This window comes from Mytilus trossulus, chromosome 12 (genome assembly GCF_036588685.1).
Source record: "Mytilus trossulus isolate FHL-02 chromosome 12, PNRI_Mtr1.1.1.hap1, whole genome shotgun sequence".
Taxonomy (NCBI): Eukaryota; Metazoa; Mollusca; class Bivalvia; order Mytilida; family Mytilidae; genus Mytilus; species Mytilus trossulus.
Genome location: NC_086384.1, coordinates 12,691,488 through 12,714,281, shown reverse-complemented (window position 1 = coordinate 12,714,281; position 22,794 = coordinate 12,691,488). Strand labels below are relative to the sequence as shown.

The 22,794-nt window shown below is 33.2% G+C and overlaps 1 protein-coding gene across 1 annotated transcript; it reads left to right on the top strand.

The window, feature by feature from the left end:
• Nucleotides 1–1,094: 1,094 nt before the first annotated feature.
• On the top strand, nt 1,095–17,681 carry LOC134693009 (uncharacterized). The gene is made up of 2 exons (XM_063553688.1): nt 1,095–1,740; nt 15,261–17,681. The coding sequence occupies exons 1-2, from the start codon at nt 1,458–1,460 to the stop codon at nt 17,672–17,674; spliced, it is 2,697 nt and encodes an 898-aa protein (XP_063409758.1). The 5' UTR covers nt 1,095–1,457; the 3' UTR covers nt 17,675–17,681.
• The last annotated feature ends 5,113 nt before the right edge of the window (nt 17,682–22,794 follow it).

Here is a 22,794-nt window from a genome sequence, read left to right as displayed (position 1 = left end):
AATTAAAATAATACAAGACTAAAAAAGACCAGAGGCTCCTGACTTGGGACAGGCGCAAAAATGCGGCGGTGTTAAACATGTTTATGAGATCTCAACCCTCCCCCTATACCTCTAGTCAATGTAGAAAAGTAAACGCATAACAATACGTACATTTAAAATTCAATTCAAGATAAGTCCGAGTCTGATGTCAGAAGATGTAACTAAAGAAAATAATAATAAGTAAGTCGTTATTAGCGATTGTTTTATGATACGTCATTCTGATTTCGTTATACTACGTTTTACTACGAGTAGTATAACTAGTACGGTGACCAGACTCAATATTTTCAAAATTTAATCGTTAAACATACTTTACGGGTATATTATTTATCATTTGATTCGCCAAATTTAGATCTATCGAAACATCAATGTTGTCCAAAAAAAAAAATACGGTCACAGTACTAAAAGTAGTATATTAATCAAATCAGAGATCTATATTTTAATTAGTTTGAGTACAATGAAGTGTTTTTGAATCATTGACATTCACTCGTCAAACTTTCCTCCTTCACGCTGTATTTTAAAAACATTTAGAGGCGCAAATTTTAATATATTTTTTAGATAGCCTATGTACGCGTATACAATGCATGTAAAATAATTTATATAATTTCATATTTATTACATATATTTTATGTAAACATTTTATGATCACATGTCACTATAATAAATAATTTACTTGCTATATAAAATAAAAAATCTACAATTGGAGTTAATTTCAAACAGACGCTATATTTATACATATATATGCTTCTAATTGTATGCCTCTCTCCATGTCTATTGTTGTGAGATATATGAAATCCGAACCATCTTATAATTATTTGTAAATCACTGAAAGAAATAAAATGACCACAAATTGCCTTAAAAATCTAAAATTCAAAAGACCTCCCTAAATATATCTTAACGAGTATTTTCAAATAAATTTGTATGGACGGCGTTTATTTACAGTTATACGGATAAATTCAATATGTACCTGGCTCGTTAATAATGGATGTTTGAACTCTAGGCTCTCCAATTAAGCAGATATTATATATACAGGTAATATTGACCATTGTACATGTATTGTAGTGACCACTACATTATTATCCTGTAGGGTATTAAATAGATTTAAATACAACCGAGAAGGAAGTGGATTATCTTGTCACAATATACATCTGTTTTAAGTGGATGTCTTTATATATACAAAAATTGTTGAGGGTGCTCGTAGCATTTTCTTACCCAGACACATGGACAATTGTTGAGTGTGCTCATAGCATTTTTTTTACAAGACACGTGAACAATTGTTGATGGTGCTCATAGCCTTTTACTAACCTGAAACTCGAACAATTGTTGATCATGGTGCTCGTAGCATTTTACTAACCGGACGCACACTTGTACAGTTGTTGATAGTACGCTTAGCATTTTGCTAACTCGACACGGTTACAACCATGAGTCAAATGTTTCGAAGATTTCAGAAATGTCTAATTTTGTTGCTCATTGTGTGTTTTCTAGTTCTTCTGTTTTTATTCGCCGGAGTTGATCATGTGGAATTTGTTAAAAATATATTGCGTGCGAAATTTCAACAATCTGTTCAGGTGTTCTCTGTTAATAATTCTGTAACAATAGAAACTAAAGTAACATTCGAAGGTGATAATGAGGATAGTTTGTATAAACTGTTGGACGAATTAGATGTGACAATACGTAAAAAGTCACCGGAGAGTAAAATATACGGTAAGTTTATTATACTTTACTATACATATAATGATATTATCTATGGATAAAAAAAGAAGATGCTGTATGATTGCCAATGAGACAACTCTCCACAAAAGACCAAAATAACACAGAAATTGACAAATACAGGTCACCGTACGGCCTTCAAGAATGAGCAAAGCCCATACCGCATTGTCAGCTATAAAAAGCCCCGAAATGACAATGTAAAACAATTCAATTGTTTAATAGATATTTACCAGCGAATGATTACATGTTTATCATAGTACGATATTCAACCATATGCAAATTCCCTACAGTAGCTCTAGAGGATAACAAAAACTTGAGATAATTGATAAATGAGTCCTAATTTGAACTACAGCAAGAAATGAAAACAATGGAAATATGTCAGACAGTGATTTGAAAGAAGAAAAAAAAACCAATGGAAATCAGATTGTGTGTGTGTGCTATTGCTCGCAGCCTAATACATTGGTGCGCTTTCGTATTAGAGGTAACGCAGGTTTATATTTGGTAGTTTACATTAACTTTGTCTTAAATTAATAATTTTGAACAAATTTATCATTTTTTATACATTTTTCAAATTGAATTCTTAAAACAATGTATAGAGTTATCACGATAAATTCCGTAACGCCGCAATTGTGCTCCTGTCCCAAAACAGCAACCTCTATAGCCCTTGTTAGTCTTTTGTGTTTTTACATATAGTTTGGTTCAATTTTAAGTTTTGGAGTTTATTGTGAAGTCTAATTTGCTAGATTATTAGGATACATTATTTTTCAAAGACAAACTGAAGTCCGCCTCAATGGCGGAGATTTTCTTGCTGCGTGTAAGACCTTTGGTTGTGTTATGTTTTTTGGTCGGGTTGTTGTCTTTTTGATCCCCCTTTTATTCTCCATTCTATTCGCGGTTACCCTAATTTTACTGAATATAATTAAGTTGTTTTGGGAAGTTCTGTCAACGCACAACACCACACAATATATAAAGTTAGCAATGGTTTGTCTTTCCATATCACACGTTGATCCTGCATTTGAAATTCTTTACGATGCGTCGCCTTCAAATATCCCCTTTATTTCATGAAAATGCTCCGCAAAGAATTCCAAAAGCAGGATAACAACTGTAAATAGATAGATAAGTAAATAATTTTATTCTGTCTTATTTCCTTCATCTTTTAAATACTCCGAAACCAACAAATCCGTTGGATGTAGTTTAAACATATTTATTTATAGTGGATTGGGAAACAAGTTATTACAACTTATATAAATCCCTCTCCACTTTGCGGGTGCGAGTGCTGCCCTTGTAGCGGCATTAGCCTACTCTTTTTCGAAATATACGTTGTATGTAAACTGGTTGACACTAAGTCCTGGGAGAACATGATGTATGTTTTAGTTATAATTGGCTTTGACTGACTTTGACTAGTTTTCAGTAACTGCGAATAATCTTATTTCTGTGATTTTCTATTCTTTTTGTGTTAGCCGATTTTACTGCCTCGTACCGATCGTTTGCTAAATTTCAAACTGATTTTTACACATTTTCCTCACTTTTATACATTTTTAAATGCGACAAAATTCAATATACACAAGTAGTAAATACAAACTGAGGATTTTACAATAGTAGTATTATATATGAAGGTTATTTGGGTTAATTGCATGATTGGTCAAGCACGCCTTACAATTTCTTTAGATACTGACCGTCGAAATTATCTGTCCAATATTGAATACGATGAGAAGTACCTTATCTGAATTAGATATCAAAAACCCGTTCATAAACGGAAATGGGCGATATATATCAACTTGTTTGCGTTATTTTCCAGAACATTATAACGTTTTGCCAATGAAATGCAAAAATCCAAATGATTTATAATGCATTCTGACAGTCTATATTAATTTTATTTAAATTTAGATTTCATTTATCCCCCCTTTTCTTCATGAAAAAAACATAAATTTGCAGCAATCGGAGGAATCATCTACTGTATGCGCTAGGCGGTGTTTGTTTAATATTTATATAATTACACTTCAAGAGGAAATGTTCCTCATTTAGAGTTTACAAAGTCTATCTTCTCGAGGGAGTTTGAAATATCTACCCTTTTAATATCCAGATTGTCTTTTTTTCATCATAACCATATAATTTTTTATCAATTAAAATCAAAATTTCTTGATAAGAATCTTAAGTGGTTAAATTTTCTTTCATTTGTTTTAACTATAAAAAAGAAGATGTGATATGATTGCTAATGAGACAACTGTCCACAAGAGACCAAAATGACATAGACATTAACAACTATAGGTCACCGTACGGCCTTAAACAATGAGCAAATAAAATTGAGAATGGAAATGGGGAATGTGTCAAAGAGACAACAACCCGATCAAAATAAAACAAACACAACAACAGAAGGTCACCAACAGGTCTTCAATGTAGCGAGAAATTCCCGCACCCGGAGGCGTCCTTCAGCTGGCCCCTAAACAAATATTTACTAGTTCAGTGATAATGAACGCCATACTAATTTCCAAATTGTACACAAGAAACTAAAATTTAAATAATACAAGACTAACAAAGGCCAGAGGTTCCTGACTTGGGACAGGCGCAAAAATGCGGGTTAAACATGTTTGTGAGATCTCAACCCTCCCCCTATACCTCTAACCAGTGTAGAAAAGTAAAAGCATAACAATACGCATATTAAAATTCAGTTCAAGAGAAGTCCGAGTCTGATGTCAGAAGATGTAACCAAAGAAAATAAACAAAATGACAATAATACATAAATAACAACAGACTACTAGCAGTTAACTGACATGCCAGCTTCAGACTTCAATTAAACTGACTGAAAGATTATGATTTCATTATATGAACATCAGGCACAATCCTTCCCGTAAGGGGTTTAGTATCATACCATCATAACATTTATGAGAAGAACATAACCCGTGTCATGCCAACAACTGTTTTTAGATTTTTTAGTTTAGTTCCGACGCAAAGACCTTATCAGTGACTCAATATTAACGCCAAAATATGCAATCTTTAATGACTTGACAACAGTATGGTAATTATATCCCTTCTTAATAAGTCTATTCAAAGGTTTTGTAAGTTTATGAGGTGAATACTGACACCTTTGTGCTTTATAAAGAAAAAATTGGATGTGAAATACCTGAACGTATAAAAAGTCTGCATGTTGAGCTATATTTACGAATGATGTCTTTATACCGATGATAAAATTTAGTAAATGTTTTGACTAGTTTGTGATATCGAAAACCCTGGTGTAATAATTTTTCAGTAATACATAAATTTCTCTTGTTAAAATCTAAAACATTGTTACATACACGAGCGAATCGTACAAGTTGAGATATATAAACACCGTAAGATGGTGACAAGGGAACGTCACCATCTAAAAACGGATAATTAACGATAGGAAATGAAAAATCATCCCTTTTATCATTTTAGTATTCAGCTTTCCGTTAGTGATATAGATATCAAGATCGAGGAAAGGGCAGTGGTCATTGTTAGTATTAGCTTTATTTAAAGTAAGTTCACCAGGATAAATGTCATTAATATACATACTGAAGTCGTCATTATTGATAGCCAAAATATCATCCAAATATCTAAAAGTATTATTAAATTTGTTTATCAGATGTTGTTTTGATGGGTCTTTGCTTATTTTTGTCATAAATTGTTACTCGAAAAAAATACAAAAAGAGGTCCGCAATAGGTGGTGCACAGTTAGTCCCCATTGGAATTCCGATAATACCGCAAAGACGTCGCGTACGGTGTTGGTGATAATACGGGTTTTGCAAATCCAGTTCGCCTTTATTGCATTTGTTAGAAGTTTCGGAATTGATAACTATATAAATGTATATATCAAAATGTGTGTAATTAAAAGTAGAAATGGAATATGCCTTAAAATCAATACTTTTATTCATTTTGTTACTCGAATGATCCCTAATAACACTGATTGTGAGCGTGTAGACAAATAACACCGCGACATATGATCAGCCTTGCTTTTAAGTTATCAGTCTTGTCATTTTTTAAACTTATTAAAAAAAAAGTTGTACTCCTAGCAAGGGTAGTCTTTGGTGTTAATGATGTATGTTTTCTTTATGACGTCATCGTTAACTGGACGCGTCTGACCAGGACGAAAAGTTCACTTTGTTTTGTGGTCAAGTCGAAAATTGAAAAAAAAATATGGATAAGGGTGAAGTTAAGAGTTATTTTTTAAGGTAATTCAAATAGATTATCCCAAAAATGATATGTCTTTTTATTCCGTATATAATAAGGAAAAAAATTAATAAAAAGTTATGTTACATCATTTCAAAAGATCGTGGCAGAATTAATGATTTTTTGAAACATGTATTTCTGTCACAAAACCCAAATCTCGCATATTTTTGGAGCTCTTCAAAATTCGAACGAATGCTGCAGATCAAAACCACAATTTACATATCCACCCTTCCTGTGTCAAAATTATACAATAAATATACAACTTTCTATGTCTTCAATTAGTAAGGATTGTTTAAATTATGTCCTAAATTGTTAATTTTATTAAATCCGTTGAAATGTCACACTCGCCGTTTTCTGACGTTTTGGCGTATTTGCTAAGTGTCTTATGAAAAGTAACAGGCAGTTGCAGTCTTTTCTACGACATGAAATTTAATTCAAACGTGAAAACTTTTTTTTTAAAGTGTATGAAAAAAATAGTGTCGAAGTTTTAAGAGAAAATATTGAAGAAAAAATATACGCGATCTTTTTGTTTTTGTCTACTCAAAATGTCACAAAACGCCGTTTTTTTTACATTTTTGTTACAAGTATGATAAGTCATATTAAACAGTTTTGGAGGGGGAAAATTTGAAATTTTAATAGCACAAAAAATACTATATAACATTAAAATCTACTGTTCAGGGATTTTTTTTGAACCCATTTTCGATCACATGTCGGAAGTATTAACGACACAGTCAGCGACTACTTTTGTCTAGTCATAATGTCACACCATGCTTTTTTCTTGTTTTGACGTTACGTTCTGTAAAACTTGACATGTAGTCCTAGAACGTTGAAAATTGTGGAAGCCTTTTCATGCCATGCTGATTAACTTTTTTCAATTTGATATAACAGATTATGAATTTGATATAACAGATAATAAATTTGATATAACAAATTATTGTAACATAAAATGGAATTTTTCCTTTGATATTTTAATGAAATAATTTGCTTAAAGAGAGTGTTGAGGGAAAACCATGGTATATTATATGCAAACTAATGTTGTACCATACTTTGCTAATTAAATATGCAACTCAACTAGAATCCAAAGGAAAGAAGGCGGAGCTTAGCTATGGTACAACATATTCATGTTCATGTTATTCCATGGCTGAAGCTCCACCCTTTTTTTTAATGGTATCCGCCTCTGAAATATTTAGGAAACTGAAAAACGGAAAAGGTCAAGATTTTCATTTGTTTTCATTTTATAACAAAAAGCCATAAACCATCTGTACCACATCTTAAGAAATCCTTTTCAAACTGTATAGGATTGTTACGAGTTTCCTTAATTTTGGAAAAAAATACTAAAAGTTTCTTCTTTCGATTCTGAAAAAAAAATGTAATAGTACAATGAAGTACCATTTCATATGCACAAATACATTTTGATTCAAAAAGGGGGGAGGGGTGTAACTATAGAAAAAGGAATAAATATCGGATACAAATATGTGAAAAAAGCATGATTCTTTCTGCGATCAAATAGGGGGAAGTACACTATCTACCTCCCCTGGATCCGACACTGTTGAGTGGTTTATAATTAAAATTGTGATTAAATTTAATAAATAATATCAAAAAACGAATTAATAAAGCGACGGAAGAAAAGCAGTTTGTACGAAACCTTTAAATGTATTAATATGCATTTTTCAATGACATGAACAACCAGTTAAATATGATTAAAATGTATGATACCTTGAAAAGCAAAAAAACCAAAAACAAATCTTAGTGAATTTACCTGCATTAGAATAATTATATAATCCTTGTCACTTGAATCCGACTTTTTTGTTCACTTTTTGATAACATAATGAAATTACCTGCGCATACGATCATTTACGGGCGCAAAACTAAAAAATCGGGAAAATCCTACATTTTCTTTACTTTCTGCAAATTTTAGGGCTCTATTAAATGAAATACGCCGCAGAAGAACATACATTTACACTAAGCGCAAAGTGACAAAAGTGACTTGCGCGAGCATCCATTTCATTGGATAAAACTGTAACGTGATCAATTTCCAATAATTTAGTTCAAGGTCTTCAAGCTGTCAATCATTTTATTTATATTACAAATTTTATATACCATGTGTCTTACTCATTAACATATTTAAACAAACTCATCCTTCGGATTCGTTTGTTTAAATATGTTAACTCGTAATAACCATGGTATATATATAGTACTTTATTTGATATAACAAATTATTAATTTGATATCACAAATTATTAATTTGATATCACAAATTAGAAATTAGAAATAACAAATTGTCAATTTGATTAACACATTGTGAATTCCTCTACCAAAAGTATGATTTAATTATAATAATGAGATTGGTTGAAACATTGCGTAACCCAAATTGGCGCATTTTTTTGTGTATTGATTCATTGTTAATCTGACGTCCAGCGACAAATATGTCATTGAATACTTATTCAAAACTTTCTTAACAGGTTTAATGTTTCTGAAACCCTCTCCCTTCCCTTTTATCTATTATTTGAGGCAGTTTGGGGGACTAGTTTGAATGTTCTCTATTCAGTACATGGGACCTGGTGTCTTAGAATGAACAATTATAATAGAAAAAGAATCAATTTATATTGCACATTTTCAAATCAAAAAGAATGGATAGTGTGTTTCTAGGGACACAGGAACTTACAAGGATAAAAAAATGCTGGCATGCTGCTTTATCAATTTCGATGGGCACATACAAGGTTTAATGAAATATCCTTAAGTTCATCCTTGCATTTTTATGCCCCACCTACGATAGTAGAGGGGCATTGTGTTTTCTGGTCTGTGGCTCCGTTCGTTGTACCGTCCGTCCGTTCGTTCGTCCGCAGGTTAAAGTTTTTGGTCAAGGTAGTTTTTGATGAATCTGAAGTCAAATCAACTAGAAACTAAGTACACTTGTTGCTTATGATATGATCTTTCTAATTTTAAAGCCAAATTAGACTTTTGACCCCAATTTCACGGTCAACTGAACATAGAAAATGAAAATGGGAGTTTCAGGTTAAAGTTTTGGTCAAGGTAGTTTTTTTGACCCAATTTCACGGTCCATGGAACATGGAAAATGATAGTGCCAGTGGGGCATCCGTGTACTTTGGACACATTCTTTTTCTTTATATACTTGTTTCTATATTTATTTTGTTTGCACACTTTTTATTAAAAAACAAAGACCCATATCTAGAAGAGAAAACCCATGCACAATCAGTACAATATTGTTGATAATGTTGCAGTAGGAACTGATTTTCTCTTTATCTTGTCTAGATTGTGGTGCACATTCGCCTGTACATTGTATTTTTGTATATGTTGTTGTTTGCAATTTGATGATAGTATCAAGAAAAACGTAAATAGCTGAGTGACAAATTACTTTTATTTCCATGATGAACAAAAGTGAACTTATATATACATGCAACTTTAATATTAAACCAGCATTAATTAATGCTGGTAGTTTTAGTATTATTCAACTAAGAAAGTTTTCGCTAAAATGGGCTATTGAAAATACAGCTGAATGGATTAACCCTGAGCTAAAATGGGCTCTAATGTCTGCGCTGAAATGTCCTCTAGTAGTTTTTCGCTAAAATTATCTGTGCCTATCTGTTTTCTTGTTCATAGTTGAGATTTCATTTCTTTTATGAAATTGGCAAATTTGATTAAATTAATTTTATTGTGGTTAGTTTTGAATTTGCTTTCAGCTGTTGATTCTTTTAACATGTAATACAGGCGATGAAACAAACGATTCAACTAGTAAAATTTGTATTCGGAAATTATCAAAAGCTTAAGCGGATACTAGTAAAAGAAAAAAATTGCGAGTATGATGGTCTTGTGGAACAATGAAAGTCCGTCAGAAGGGGGCGATAAATGACTGACCCGTGTTAAGAGAGAGAGCAATATCTATTGCACATAAAAGTCAACCTTTTAGATTTCGAAAAGAGCAGGCTAAGGTTATACTAGGAAGCACTCGAATCCTCAAAGTGGAAACGGATTAATATAAGTTGTAATAACTTGTTCCCCAATCCACTATGAATAAATATGTTTAAACTAAAAGAAAAAGAATCAGAAAATATCTTTGCTCCAAGGGGATACTAATTTAAATTAATATTATTTTTCCGTTTTAAGTGGAGTGACAAATCAGGAAAAGTCGCTTAGTTAAGGAGTTTAATGCACCGAAATACCTCACGGCTAAAAATGCACATGAAGATAGAGTTAACATTATACTTTCATTTAAGCCCTGTCGTAGAGTTTTCCCGCGGTGCAGTTTTCTGTAAAATTGTGACAAAGAGTGACTTTCCGATTTCTTTCTTTTTCATTTTCAAAAACGGGAACGGTTATTTCTAATTTCTTAATAATGATATCATCATAAAAGTTGTTATCAGATGAAAGAGTAATGTATCAGCTTTAATTTGATATCCAACTTTCTTATCATATGAACATATGAATTACGTGAATTGGACGATTATCAAATGGTTATGTAATTTTTTTACAATGTCTCCGTCTGACAAAGTATATAACATTTCTTATATACATGTATATCTTCAGTGGTACATTTTCACAAAAAACAGTAAAATAATCAATATGCAAGAAGTTTTAATATCTAAAATTTCGAAAAAGCATGCAAATTAAGTTTTTCGTGCCGTTTTACAATACTTATCATTTAGCAGTTTTACTATTTGATTTTCACCTCTTTGTATTTTCTTTATTTTCATCTATAGTAAGAAAAAATTGTATTATTGTCAAAGTCTAGTTTTTGACTAAGTATACAGATTTTATGTGTTAGTGTTTTTTAGTTTTTTTATTTCTTGTTGATGTTGTTGAATAAACTAATTTTAAACCACATTGGTACACCCCCGAAATAACCCGGAAAAAAATAGACACGAGTCCTGTTAAGTTTGCTCACTCAATTCCAAAGGAGTAGGCTTGCGTTATTTGCCAAATATCTACTAATAAATATTTGTCAAATGCAACAGAAAAGGGAAGACTACTCTTTCGGACGCAATAGATGTCAGACAGGGTATTGTTTATCGTCGCCTTTATGATGAATTTGAGTCAACGAAAGTGATTTAATTAGAACAAATAAAATATCATAGGTCTTGTTATAAAGCCTATACAAGTAAAACAAACTTGGAAACATTTCAAATAGGGAAAGAAGTATGCTCGACATCAAGTGCAAACCATTCTGTGTTTGAACCAACTTATGTTAAAACACGGTCAACGGTATTACAATAAGACTGGTCTAAATGATTATTCTGTAAACAAAGTCCTACAAGCGAGATAAGCATATACGGCGAGTCGAGTCTGTTGAACGTGCTGATAATATATTAAATGCAGCAAAAGACAAGTTTGACTATCAAATGGTAAGTTTACTCTCTATGGAGAACTTCACGGACAAGGCACTGTATCATGAACATTCAACATGCATTGCTAACTATATGTTGAACTGGCAAAGGGAACCTTCTGATGATGTTTCAAATGAGTCGGAGCATGATATTGCTTTCAAGAACCTGACGGAAGTTCTACACAATGATGTGTATTTTTAATAAGAAACTTATAAACTGCAACACAAACTGGAAAATCACTACGGTGATCGCATTGTTGTTCAGTCTCAAAGAGGACAGGGTAAATCAAATATGATTTTCAGTAGCTCTAAAAGTGTTTCTGAGGCTATTCGCGCTGCCAGTAGTTTAAAAGCGGGGGGGGGGGGGGGGGGATTTCTGAGATGAAAACCAGTTTTGTTAATGATTCCATACATCAAGAAGATCAGACCCTACATGATGCGGCAAAACATTTGAGAAGTTTACAATCCTTCAAAATTTCGGCTGAATTTTATCCATCTCCTTCGGAAATTTCTATCCCTACGGCTTTACAATTCATACCTACCTTTTTGATAAACTTTCTTGCCAGATTAATAGATGATAACTATTTTCATATGGAGAATGATTTCAATTCACTCTCAGGTGATACAGTACGGAAATGTATTGCTTTAACCGAGTGTGTGATATCTCTGCATAAAAAACAGTTCACCCCTTTGAGTTTATCATTGGCTCTTCAGTTGCATCGTGAATATGGTTCTAAAAATCTTATTGAAACTTTACATTCACATGGATTTTGTGCGTCTTACACTGAGGTTGGACAATTTCTGACTAGTTCAGCAAACCATGAAATTATAAGTTCTCAAAATGAAACATACATCCCAAATGGCATATGTCCTAAAATTTCAGGTGGAGAATTCATTCCAGAAGGGTCTGACAACGTTGATATCAATGAAGAAACTTGATGGTAAAAACACATTCCATTCTATGGCTCGAGCAGTTTTTCAGGTTGTGAATAATCCGACTTTTCAGACCGACAGACCTGTTGGTGACCTTCTACTGTTTTTTTTATTTGGTCGGGTTGTTGTCTCTTTGACACATTCCCCATTTCCATTCTCAATTTTATTAGCTAACGTCAAAATAAAACGGGACCAAGAAAGATCCCTCGCTCTGGATGAGAACACTTCTAGTCTTATGTCATGTTTGCCTTTCTTTAAGCCTAAAGAAAGATTCGGCTCACCTAGATGTACCGAGCCATACGGTCAAATCGAATCATGTACAACCAATAAATCTGACGTGTCTGATATGGCTTTGTTATTGCTCCGATCACTTACACGCGACATTGTTGAACTACCTTGGATTCAGAATGATAAAAAACAAATAATACCTTTTTGAACAGGCTTCCACAAAAGAATTTCCGACTGAAAAACATTCATGTCGTCGTTGCATATCCTCCAATCATAGACGCAAAACCTGCTGACATGGCGACAGTGTATACGACAATGGTGAAATGTCTAGAAATATCAAAGGCTGCAGGTCAGAATAACCCAGTACAAACCTTCGACCAACAGCTTTATGCCATAGCTCAACAAGTAAAGTGGTCTATGCCTCAGATTTTTCACCAAAACGTTGTTAGATTAGGTGGATTGCACATGGTTTAGTGTTACATTTCAGCAATAGGCAACATATGGGCATCAGCTGGGCTTCGGGATTTATTGGTCGATTCGGGTGCATATGCAGGATGTAATGTAGATCAGATTTTCCAAGGCAAGCAGTTTAATCGCGGTGTTAGAGCTTACACATCAGCATATAAAACTGTGATGGCACTATGGTTCAAGAATTTTTTTCAATGGTGTTCAAACCAACGAAAAATTGCTAATATAGACGACAAGTTCTGGCAAACAATGCTTTCTTGTCATGATGCATTTAGTGACCTTAAGGTGATCTATAATTGTTAATGTTTGTGTCATTTTGGTCTTTTGTGGATAGTTGTCTCATTGGCAATCATACCACATCTTCTTTTTTATACTAGTATATTAATACAAGATTTTAGATCTCTCTGAATTTTTAATTCTTTTCCGGGAACAGTTATCCCCGTTGATTTCGGAGTTCAGAGAGTTTTCTTATAAAGCATCTCCAACTTTTAAATTTTGGGAAATGTTTTTATGAGCCGTTAATGTTATGCTTATGCATATCAAAGCAGAACGTGATGGAGATTGGACTTTACATCTCCAATCCGTGTCTTCTATGTTGCCATATTTCTTCATTGCAAACAAGACAAATTATGCTAGGTGGACACCTGGTAGGCTTGCAAACCAACTGGAGACTTTATCGATTATTTTAGAAGTGTAAAATGTACTTCTTTGTGTCCACTTCAAATCATTGGACGTGCATAATAATGTCAAATGTTATTGAAATAAACACAAATATATTCATTTGTATCAAAATTTCTGTAAATCGTTTTTGTGTGATATATATAGTGCTTTAAAACGGTAAAAGTCAAAAGTCTTACTCTTGTTTTTTGTTGTTTGCGTTGTTTTATATAAAAAAAGGGGGGGGGATGCACATCGTCATGCATTTTCAAAATAATATGACTCTTGCACTGGTTACCCTATTGTCATCAATAAAACTTAATATACTATCGTGTTCATGCTGACACTTATGCATCAAGACTTTTTTTACAAAATGGACCGGGTGCAAACTTTACAGTACTAACTTCTCTTTTATTCGTTATGTTATCTTAACAATACTTTCCCAAAAATATCTTTATATATTGTTCTTTATTAGTGCAAAGCTAAATATTAAATATAAATATTTTTTATCGATAATTTTTTGTAAATAAAGACAATCTTTATTATTTTCTTACATGTTGGCTGCGGGGATCTATGTCAATCTGTCATAAATATTAGAAGCTGAATTTGTGCAACACTCCTAGAGCTTGCTTCCATTGAAATTTTTTCTCAGTTATCATGAGCGACTACCGAGAAATTGTCCAAAATGTCCAAAAATTTCGATTTTTTAAAATCCCCCCTTTTTACCTTTGAGTCGCGATTATCAAAAAATTGCACCCCTTTACCCAGTCACAGACATGCCTTAATAGAAGGGTATTATATTTATCTTCAAAATTAGACCAAAATTAGCCGTGAGGTATTTCGGTGCATTAATTTTTTTAAATTACCTTAATTGTCACCGTATTATTAACTGTATTTAAAAAAAATATGTATCGCTTTTACATTTCGGTTCTATACGTAGCAAGTCAAGCAAACCGCTCATATAAATTATGCTGTATGATTGAGCTGCACGAAATTAAAAAAAGTACGACGTTATTTATACAATGCATGAAAAATAACGCCAAAAGAACGTTACCAAAACTAACACCAACACCGTACGCGACGTCATAAGACAATGGAACACAATTCAAACGAGAAAATTAGTCCATTGTATCAGAGACATATGTCAGATATCGCTACCAGGTGTAATATGCAAAAGCAGCATGAGCACGAATTTCTACTGCATTGTTTATTATACAGGACACAAATAAGACAAATAGCTATTCATGAACATGGACAATTACATAATGGCAGTCTTATTCGACAAATAGGATTTTTCAGAACTTTACATAGATCTAAATGTTGTTATATTAATGACCAGAATCAAGATTTCCATCAGTGAATTTAGAATGCCGTTTTATCTCTCTACTTCTGTCTTTTCATTTACAGAGTTTAAAATTGAGAAAGGCAATCGGGGGGGGGGGGGGGGGGGGGCGGGTTGATGTGTCAAAGCGACAACAGCCGAAGGCCACCAATGGGTCTATTTAGCACTGTACCACCGTCTTGAAACAATGATCAAATATCTTCTAAAGCGTATCTTATTTTCTTATTTTGAAAAAAAAATGTTTTTTCCCATTTGTGATACGTTTTGTTCATAATACTAAGGAAACAAAGTCTACACAACCAAAAATAATTTTGCTAATTTATATGAAGATTTTAATTGTCACCATTTATATTTTCACAGGGAATATATACAACGGAAAGGGAAAGATACAAGTTGAAAGTTATATATCTGCGATCAAAGAATTCAGTAAAAAGTACCAAATCCGAACAATTTGTGAGATTGGATTTGCTGGAGGACATAGTGCAACACTGTTTCTACATTCAACAGATTCTGCTAGTTATACAGCTTTTGATATGTGGGATCGAGCCGAATATGAAGACTCGGCAATTGACTGGATACGGAAAAGATTTAGTGACCGTAAAATTTCGCTTGTGAAAGGTGACTCTACAAAAACCGTTCCCCAGTTTGCAGGAAAATGTGATCTGATACATGTAGACGGTGCCCACCATGCTCACTTTCCAAAGACAGACATGACAAACATGGCAAGAGTCGCCTCTGTAAATAACCTATTGCTGTTAGATGATTGTTCTAAATCTTGGCCGGCGGTGCTGAAAGGTGTTGACTATTTAAAGAATAACGATTTAGTTCATGACATTGAAATGCATGTTCCTGAAGGTTGGATTTACAGAGGCGCCCAAAAGGGTTGGTGCATTGGCAGTTATAAAGTTAAAGCCCAGACTGTTAATACCACTCCGGTAACTAACTTGCCGAAGAGTATAACTTTTCTAGACAAAACATTTTGTAAACCACCATGGCATGGAGATACATGCGCAGTGTACGACAACAAACATTGCTCGCAATGGAGTGACGAATGTTTCTATAGCAATGTAACTGGTACCTTGTCAGTCTCTTGTGAACGATGGCATGGTGCTCAAAGAGTCGAACAGGTAACCTGGGATAAGCGTGAAACTGCAACAGATCGGAATGAGGCTCATGCTAAATCGTTTAATTTCTACCAATCGTTACCAGACAATTTAGGTGACATCATCGAGCTTGGCGCAGGTCCCTTTACCCAGTCACAGACGATCCTTAAAGACAAGAATGCAACCAGTATAACGTTGGTAGAACCAATGGCGTTTCATTATATGACGCACGTAAAACGTTGCTTTTACAAAAACGGTACTTTTATGAATTTACCGACTACTTTATTATCTATACCGGCCGAAGAACTTAATAATACCAGGAAATTTGATTCTCTTGTCATGATTAATGTTATTGAACATGTTTATGATGCATTATCTATTCTTAATTCGGCTATCAATTTGATAAAAGAAAATGGACTATTTATTTGGCATGAACGACTTTGGGATAATTACCGAGGTGAAGCTACCCCACCGGGTGATGATCGTGAATTTCAGTTGCACCCAATTCGTATCAAAACCGTGATTGCAAAACATATCATGTCTATGTTTGAAGAAGTGTATGCTTCTTGGGACACCGAGGAGCTACGTCGACTGAAGAATCAAGGTGTATATTTCATTGGTCGCAGACGTAATATGGTGGCAAAAACCATTATCCCACAACATCCTGCTTGCTTTGAGCAAAGTAAAGGCAAACAAACTGTAATATTTTTTGTTTCAAATGTTAATTCTACATTTTTACAAAGTCAGCTTATGATGGTCAATGATTTTGACAATACGAAATCAATAATACTCATACAAACTGACAATTTTACCGCGAAAGCAACAGCAGCCATTTTGAAATTTAGTAAAATCAGAATAATGATCTCGCATCAACATTTGCAAAACTGGAGAAAGGAAGTAAGTTATTATGTTGAGCCATGTATGTTTATTTATCCTCATCTGACTTCTGCTATGCTAGTAGGAGCTGATACACTTTGTGTGGGAAATAGTGGTGTCACTATTGTACTTATGGGATATTCGACGAAAAGGTTCCCCAACTATAACGAGATCCTACCTGCATACACCAAGTATCAGATGATAGACCAAATTTTATTATTATGGAATAATAAAAACGCATCATTTACGCCAAATATTAATTTACCAAAAATTACTTTCATTCAATCGGAAGTTAACAGCATGAATAACCGTTTTAATGTATCTCAATACATACGTACTGATGCTGTCATGGTAATCGATGACGATGTTCTTATAAGTGAAGCATTATTGTCGATAATGTTATTACGATGGAGTGAAAATCCGGACAGATTAGTGGGCATCAGCAGAGATATGCGTTACGTCAATTCAATGAACGAATACATTGTTAGGGGTAAGAATCCATCTTTAACAATTGGTAAAACAATGTTGTTTCATCGTAAATATTTAGTGAAATATATGCAAGATACGAAGCTTGTTGATTGGAATAGCAAAAGATACTGTGAAGATATTTCAATGAATGCGTTGATTTTTAAAGAAATAAACTTGCGACCTTTATTTGTACCGATGTCTGCACTAGCTTCCCGTAAAGATCTCTCGGAAGTAGATGGAGCATCTGTAGTTGACACAAAATGGGCGTTGAGGAGGACAGAATGTGTACAATGGGCAGCTCAATATTTCCAAATAAAATTATATTAAGTTCTCATTCGATATTAGCTAAAAATATCACAAACTTTAAATAAGATATGAGATGGTTTTATATGTCATTAATATGATTATCTATTGTAAGAAAAACAATCTACTTAGTATGTCTTGATTAGATGTCAGAACATGTGGCATGAGTCCCAATGAGACAACTCTCTATCCAAGTCACAATTTGTTAAAAAAGAAAATCATTACAGATCTCAGTACGGCCTTCAACACGGAGCCTTGGCTCACACCGACTAAGTTAAACTACAATGTACAAATGTAGCTATAAAGGATCATAAAGGGCCCCAAAAATGACTATTGTCAAAAAAATTCAAACTGAAAAAAATGAAACCGATCTAATCTATGTGAAACACGAGAAACAATGAACCACATAAACAAACGACAACCATTGAACAACAGGTTCCTGACTTAGGACAAGTGCAAACAATACATATAAAAAGAAGATGTGGTATGATTGCCAATGAGACAACTTGCATATGGCACGCCGTTATTATAGTTATTCAATTTCGAGATATCTTATTTAGTTAAATAAGATATCTTAATTATTAATAGAGATATCTTAATTATTTATAGAGATATCTTAATTATTTATAGAGATATCTTATAAACTAATAGAGATATCTTATATATTAAAAGAGATATCTTATATATAAATAGAGATATCTTATTAAAATGTTTATAAAGATATCTTATTAAATATATAAGATATCTTATTTAAAATATAAGATATCTTATTTAAAATATAAGATATCTCTGTTAATTTATAAGATATCTTATTAAATATATAAGATATCTTATTTAAAATATAAGATATCTCTGTTAATTTATAAGATATCTTATTAAATATATAAGATATCTTTTATATAGTTAATAATAGATATATCTTATTTACTTAATAAGATATCTTAAAAAATAATAGAGATATCTTATAGACTAAAAGAGATATCTTATTTACTTAATAAGATATCTCTAAAAATAATAGAGATATCTTATTTACTTTCAAATTAAATAAGTACGGAAGCCTGGAGCTGCCTTGTGTAATTGTTTATAACTAAACCATATTTGATAATCATTGCGATAATGTTTTGTATATTGCAAAATGACGTCTTATTTATCGCAATAATTCGCTGTATCTAACACCAAGGCACTTTATTTAGCGCAATGATTTGTTAAATTTAACACTAAGAAGACTTAATTATCGCAATATTTGCTATATATATACAACAAGTCGCCTTATTTATGGCAATATTTCGTTATATCTAACAACAAGACGTCTTTGTTATTGCGATGATTTTATTGTGTAAAACGGTACCACTTAATTAACGCGATTTACGATTTTTTTTCGCTTTAAATTTCGGAAGTTAAAGCTAAGTCATCATAATTATGGCGATAGCACATTTCAATTTACATATGTAGCGTGAGCGTCCATTCAACAGCCATTTTCGTTATGATCAACACCCGATCAACCAGACCATTTTAATAATTTCTTCATTTGACTAGAGAAGACTAAGTGGACTACATACAAAGGAAGCTACCCTCATTCTGAACAATGCTTTTGGTAAGTAAATATTTCATGGTATCAACATAATAGCTACTGTTTGTTCTTTTTATACCACCCACTTGAAACGTGGGGGTATATAGAAATCGTTGCCCCCACCCGTCTTTCCGTCCGTTATGGTAGCCATGCAGGAGGTACCTTTTATCTGCGAGACTCATCCTTGTCCATTGAACAAAACTTAATAAAAATTTCACAAATTCTTTATAATATAATGCCTCTGTGCACCTTTTATTTCATATATTGATTGAAATTTATATTTTCGGGGTTTGCCATAGCAAAACAAGGACTTTTCCATCCCTTGCCAAAGGGTATTAATTTCTTATTCGCAACTGCAAGATCAACCTTAACCACTGAACAAAACTGACGGACAGACGACAATTATATACCATAATACATTTGTAGGTCCGTCAAAGTTTCGACAGGCGTATAAAAAACAGTTCAACTACTTTTACAAGCCGAAAAGGAAAATAGAAACGTGACGCCAGTAAACAAGACTTATTTTAATCTGAACATGCAAATTGAATATTATGTTATGTATTTTACATTAGACACATTCACAGAACAACACCATCTATTATGAGAGTCCCAGAAACTATAATAGTTGACAGTTTTCCTACTAATTCCACGTGTTTCCGAGTCATAGTAAACTCGAAATAGCCTACAATGCATTGCAGTTCATTGAGTCGATTGGTCAGTATTTTAAGGCCACAACAGCCTTCCGTTTTTGGATTTTACTATGCAATATTTTCTCACGTCAGAAAATCTAGAGTTCCCGACCTGTTTATAACAGGCATATATGGTTAACCATATCAAATCATATACAATTTTAATTGTGTCATCAAATAATCATTTTGAGTAGTGCTTTCTGATCCCAAGGGAAAAAGGGTAAATAAATTGTTTGGTTCCGATTCAGCCTGAAAAAAAGAAAGGAAAATAATCAACTTTAGTTTTTGTCGAGCCTGCAACTTTTGTTGCAGAAAGCTCGACATAGGGATAGTGATCCGGCGGCGGTGTTAGCTCACTTCTTCAAAGGTTTATATTTTAGAAGGTTAAAGACCTGGATGCTTCATACTTTTTATATAGATGCCTCATGTTATGAAGTTTCCGTCAGTCACATGTCCAATGTCCTTGACCTCATTTTCATGGTTCAGTGAACACTTGAAAAAAAAGTTCAGAATTTTTGTAATGTTGAATTCTCTCTTATTATAAGTAATAGGATAACTATATTTGGTATGTGCGTACCTTGCAAGGTCCTCATGCCCGTCAGACAGTTTTCACTTGACCTCGACCTCATTTCATGGATCAGTAAACACAGTTAAGTTTTGATGGTCAAGTCCATATCTCAGATACTATAAGCAATAGGGCTAGTATAGTTGGTGTATATAAGGACTGTAAGGTGTGCATGTCCAACTGGCAGGTTTCACCTGACCTTGACCTCATTTTCATGGTTCAGTGGTTATAGTTAAGTTTTTTGTGTTTTGGTCTGTTTTTCTCATTCTTTATGCAATAGGTCTACTATATTTGTTGTATGGAATGATTGTAAGGTGTACATGTCTAGCGGGTAGATGTCATCTGACCTTGACCTCATTTTCATGGTTCAGTGGTCAAAGTTAATTTTTTAAGGTTTGGTCTTTTCAAGGATTAGTATAGTTAGAGTCTAACTATACAAATCCTTGGTCTTTTTATCTAATATTATATGCCAAATGTCAACTATATTTGGTGTACTGAAATGAATTATGATCTGAATGTCAGTCCCGCAGGTTTTATTTGACAATAACCTCAATTTAACGGTTCATTGCACAGTGTTAAGTTTTTGTGTTTTGGTCTATTTTTCTTTACCTTTAAGTAATAGGTCAACTATATTTGTTGTATGGAAGCATTGTTAGCTGTACATGTCTGCCTGACATGGTTTATTGGTCTTTGTTTAGCTATCTTGGTTAATGTTAAGTTTATGTGACAGTTGTAATAAAGCTTTATTCTTAGGACTATCAACATAATATCAATGATTAGTAAAGAAGGCGTGACATTTCAGTGTGTGCACTCTTGTTACACCTTGCATGCATATCAAAATGAGCAAAAATACAGTTTCTTTACATTTGAACTACTAAGAGCATGACTTATTTGAAATAGGTTTGTATTGATTATGACTTTCCGTGGTTTTATTTAAAAATGTTTTTAATTATTACTTTTATGTCAAAAAAACTACCACAGAGGAAGTTAGAAATAAGCAAAAATAAAAAGGGGCGGAAGTAGTCTGGTCAACAAGGTAACTGTGATTTAAAAACGGTTGAAATTACAATCCAAATTTTCCACACAAACCTCTCTTTAATCAACATTAACATCGTGATAGAATTTCAATATGATCTGTTTGGTAGAACAAAATCAACCTTAAGTCGTTTGCATATTTCAACATTAATCTCAAAATTAGACCTATAAATTGGCATTGAAAAAAAAACAGTTTTTAGAAAGCTTGTACGAGTTCGCTAGCAACCCTTTGCGGGTTTTTAATTTGATAGGTGACTTTTTGTTAAATATTTATTTGTTTTGAGATTGTTACACAAGTATGACTGATATACCCATTTTATTGCTATGTGACCTATTATAAAATTGAGAATGGAAATGGGGAATGTGTCAAAGAGACAACAACCCGACCAAATAAAAAAACAACAGCAGAAGGTCACCAACAGGTCTTCAATTTAGCGAGAAATTCCCGAACCCGGAGGCGTCCTTCAGCTTCCTATTATCTCTGTTTTGTTCATACATGTACATCGTTTTATATAGAATGGAATTTGATACGACTGTCATACAAGTGAGAAGTTTGGTGCTATAGAACCAGGTTCAATCCTACATTTTCTTCATTTGAAAATGCCTGTACCAAGTCAGGAATATGACAGTCGTTGTCCATCCGTTTGGTGTGTTTTGTCATTTGATTTTGCCATTTGATAAGGGACTTTCCGTCTTGAATTTTCATCGGAGTTCAGTATTTTAGTTCCATTTGATAGGATAACGTCATTAATTTTCATGGCATCAATTGACAATTGATGTTATGATAATGTACACACAAGCGCAAACGATGCATGGCAGATTTAAAATTTATGATTTGAGTTTTCTCTCAGTTTCATAAGAATGAAGATAACAATATGTATTTTAAGCTCCACGGCATCAATTGGTGATTTGAAGATTGCAAATACCCATTACTGGCTCTGCCAACGCCAGTAAAGTTAATTTGCGACCATCCAATTACGAAATGCTGCCGTCGCAGCTTAAAATATAATACAGTTATCTACTGATAAATATCTTTGCATACATTCATTTTGATCCAATCTTTAAGGCTATCTGAACATCTTCCCCAAGTTTACTATACATCAAAAAAGACCATTTCAGTGGAACAAATGCAATAAAATAGCAGTCTAAAGTTCTAAGTTGTACACTTTTATGTTTCAGATGGTACTTGCTCTTCTCCTGTTCTGCAAGGCCAGTGCTATTCCATATCCAGACATAGATGCCTCATTAGACGAACTAGTTGTATACTATACAAGTTTTTCATTTA

Excerpts from the sequence above, each read along its gene's own strand:
- LOC134693009 (XM_063553688.1), top strand. The coding sequence starts at position 1,458 with ATGAGTCAAATGTTTCGAAGATTTCAGAAATGTCTAATTTTGTTGCTC. Across the intron at positions 1,741-15,260 it reads ACCGGAGAGTAAAATATACG|GGAATATATACAACGGAAAG; the intron begins GTAAGTTTATTA and ends ATATTTTCACAG.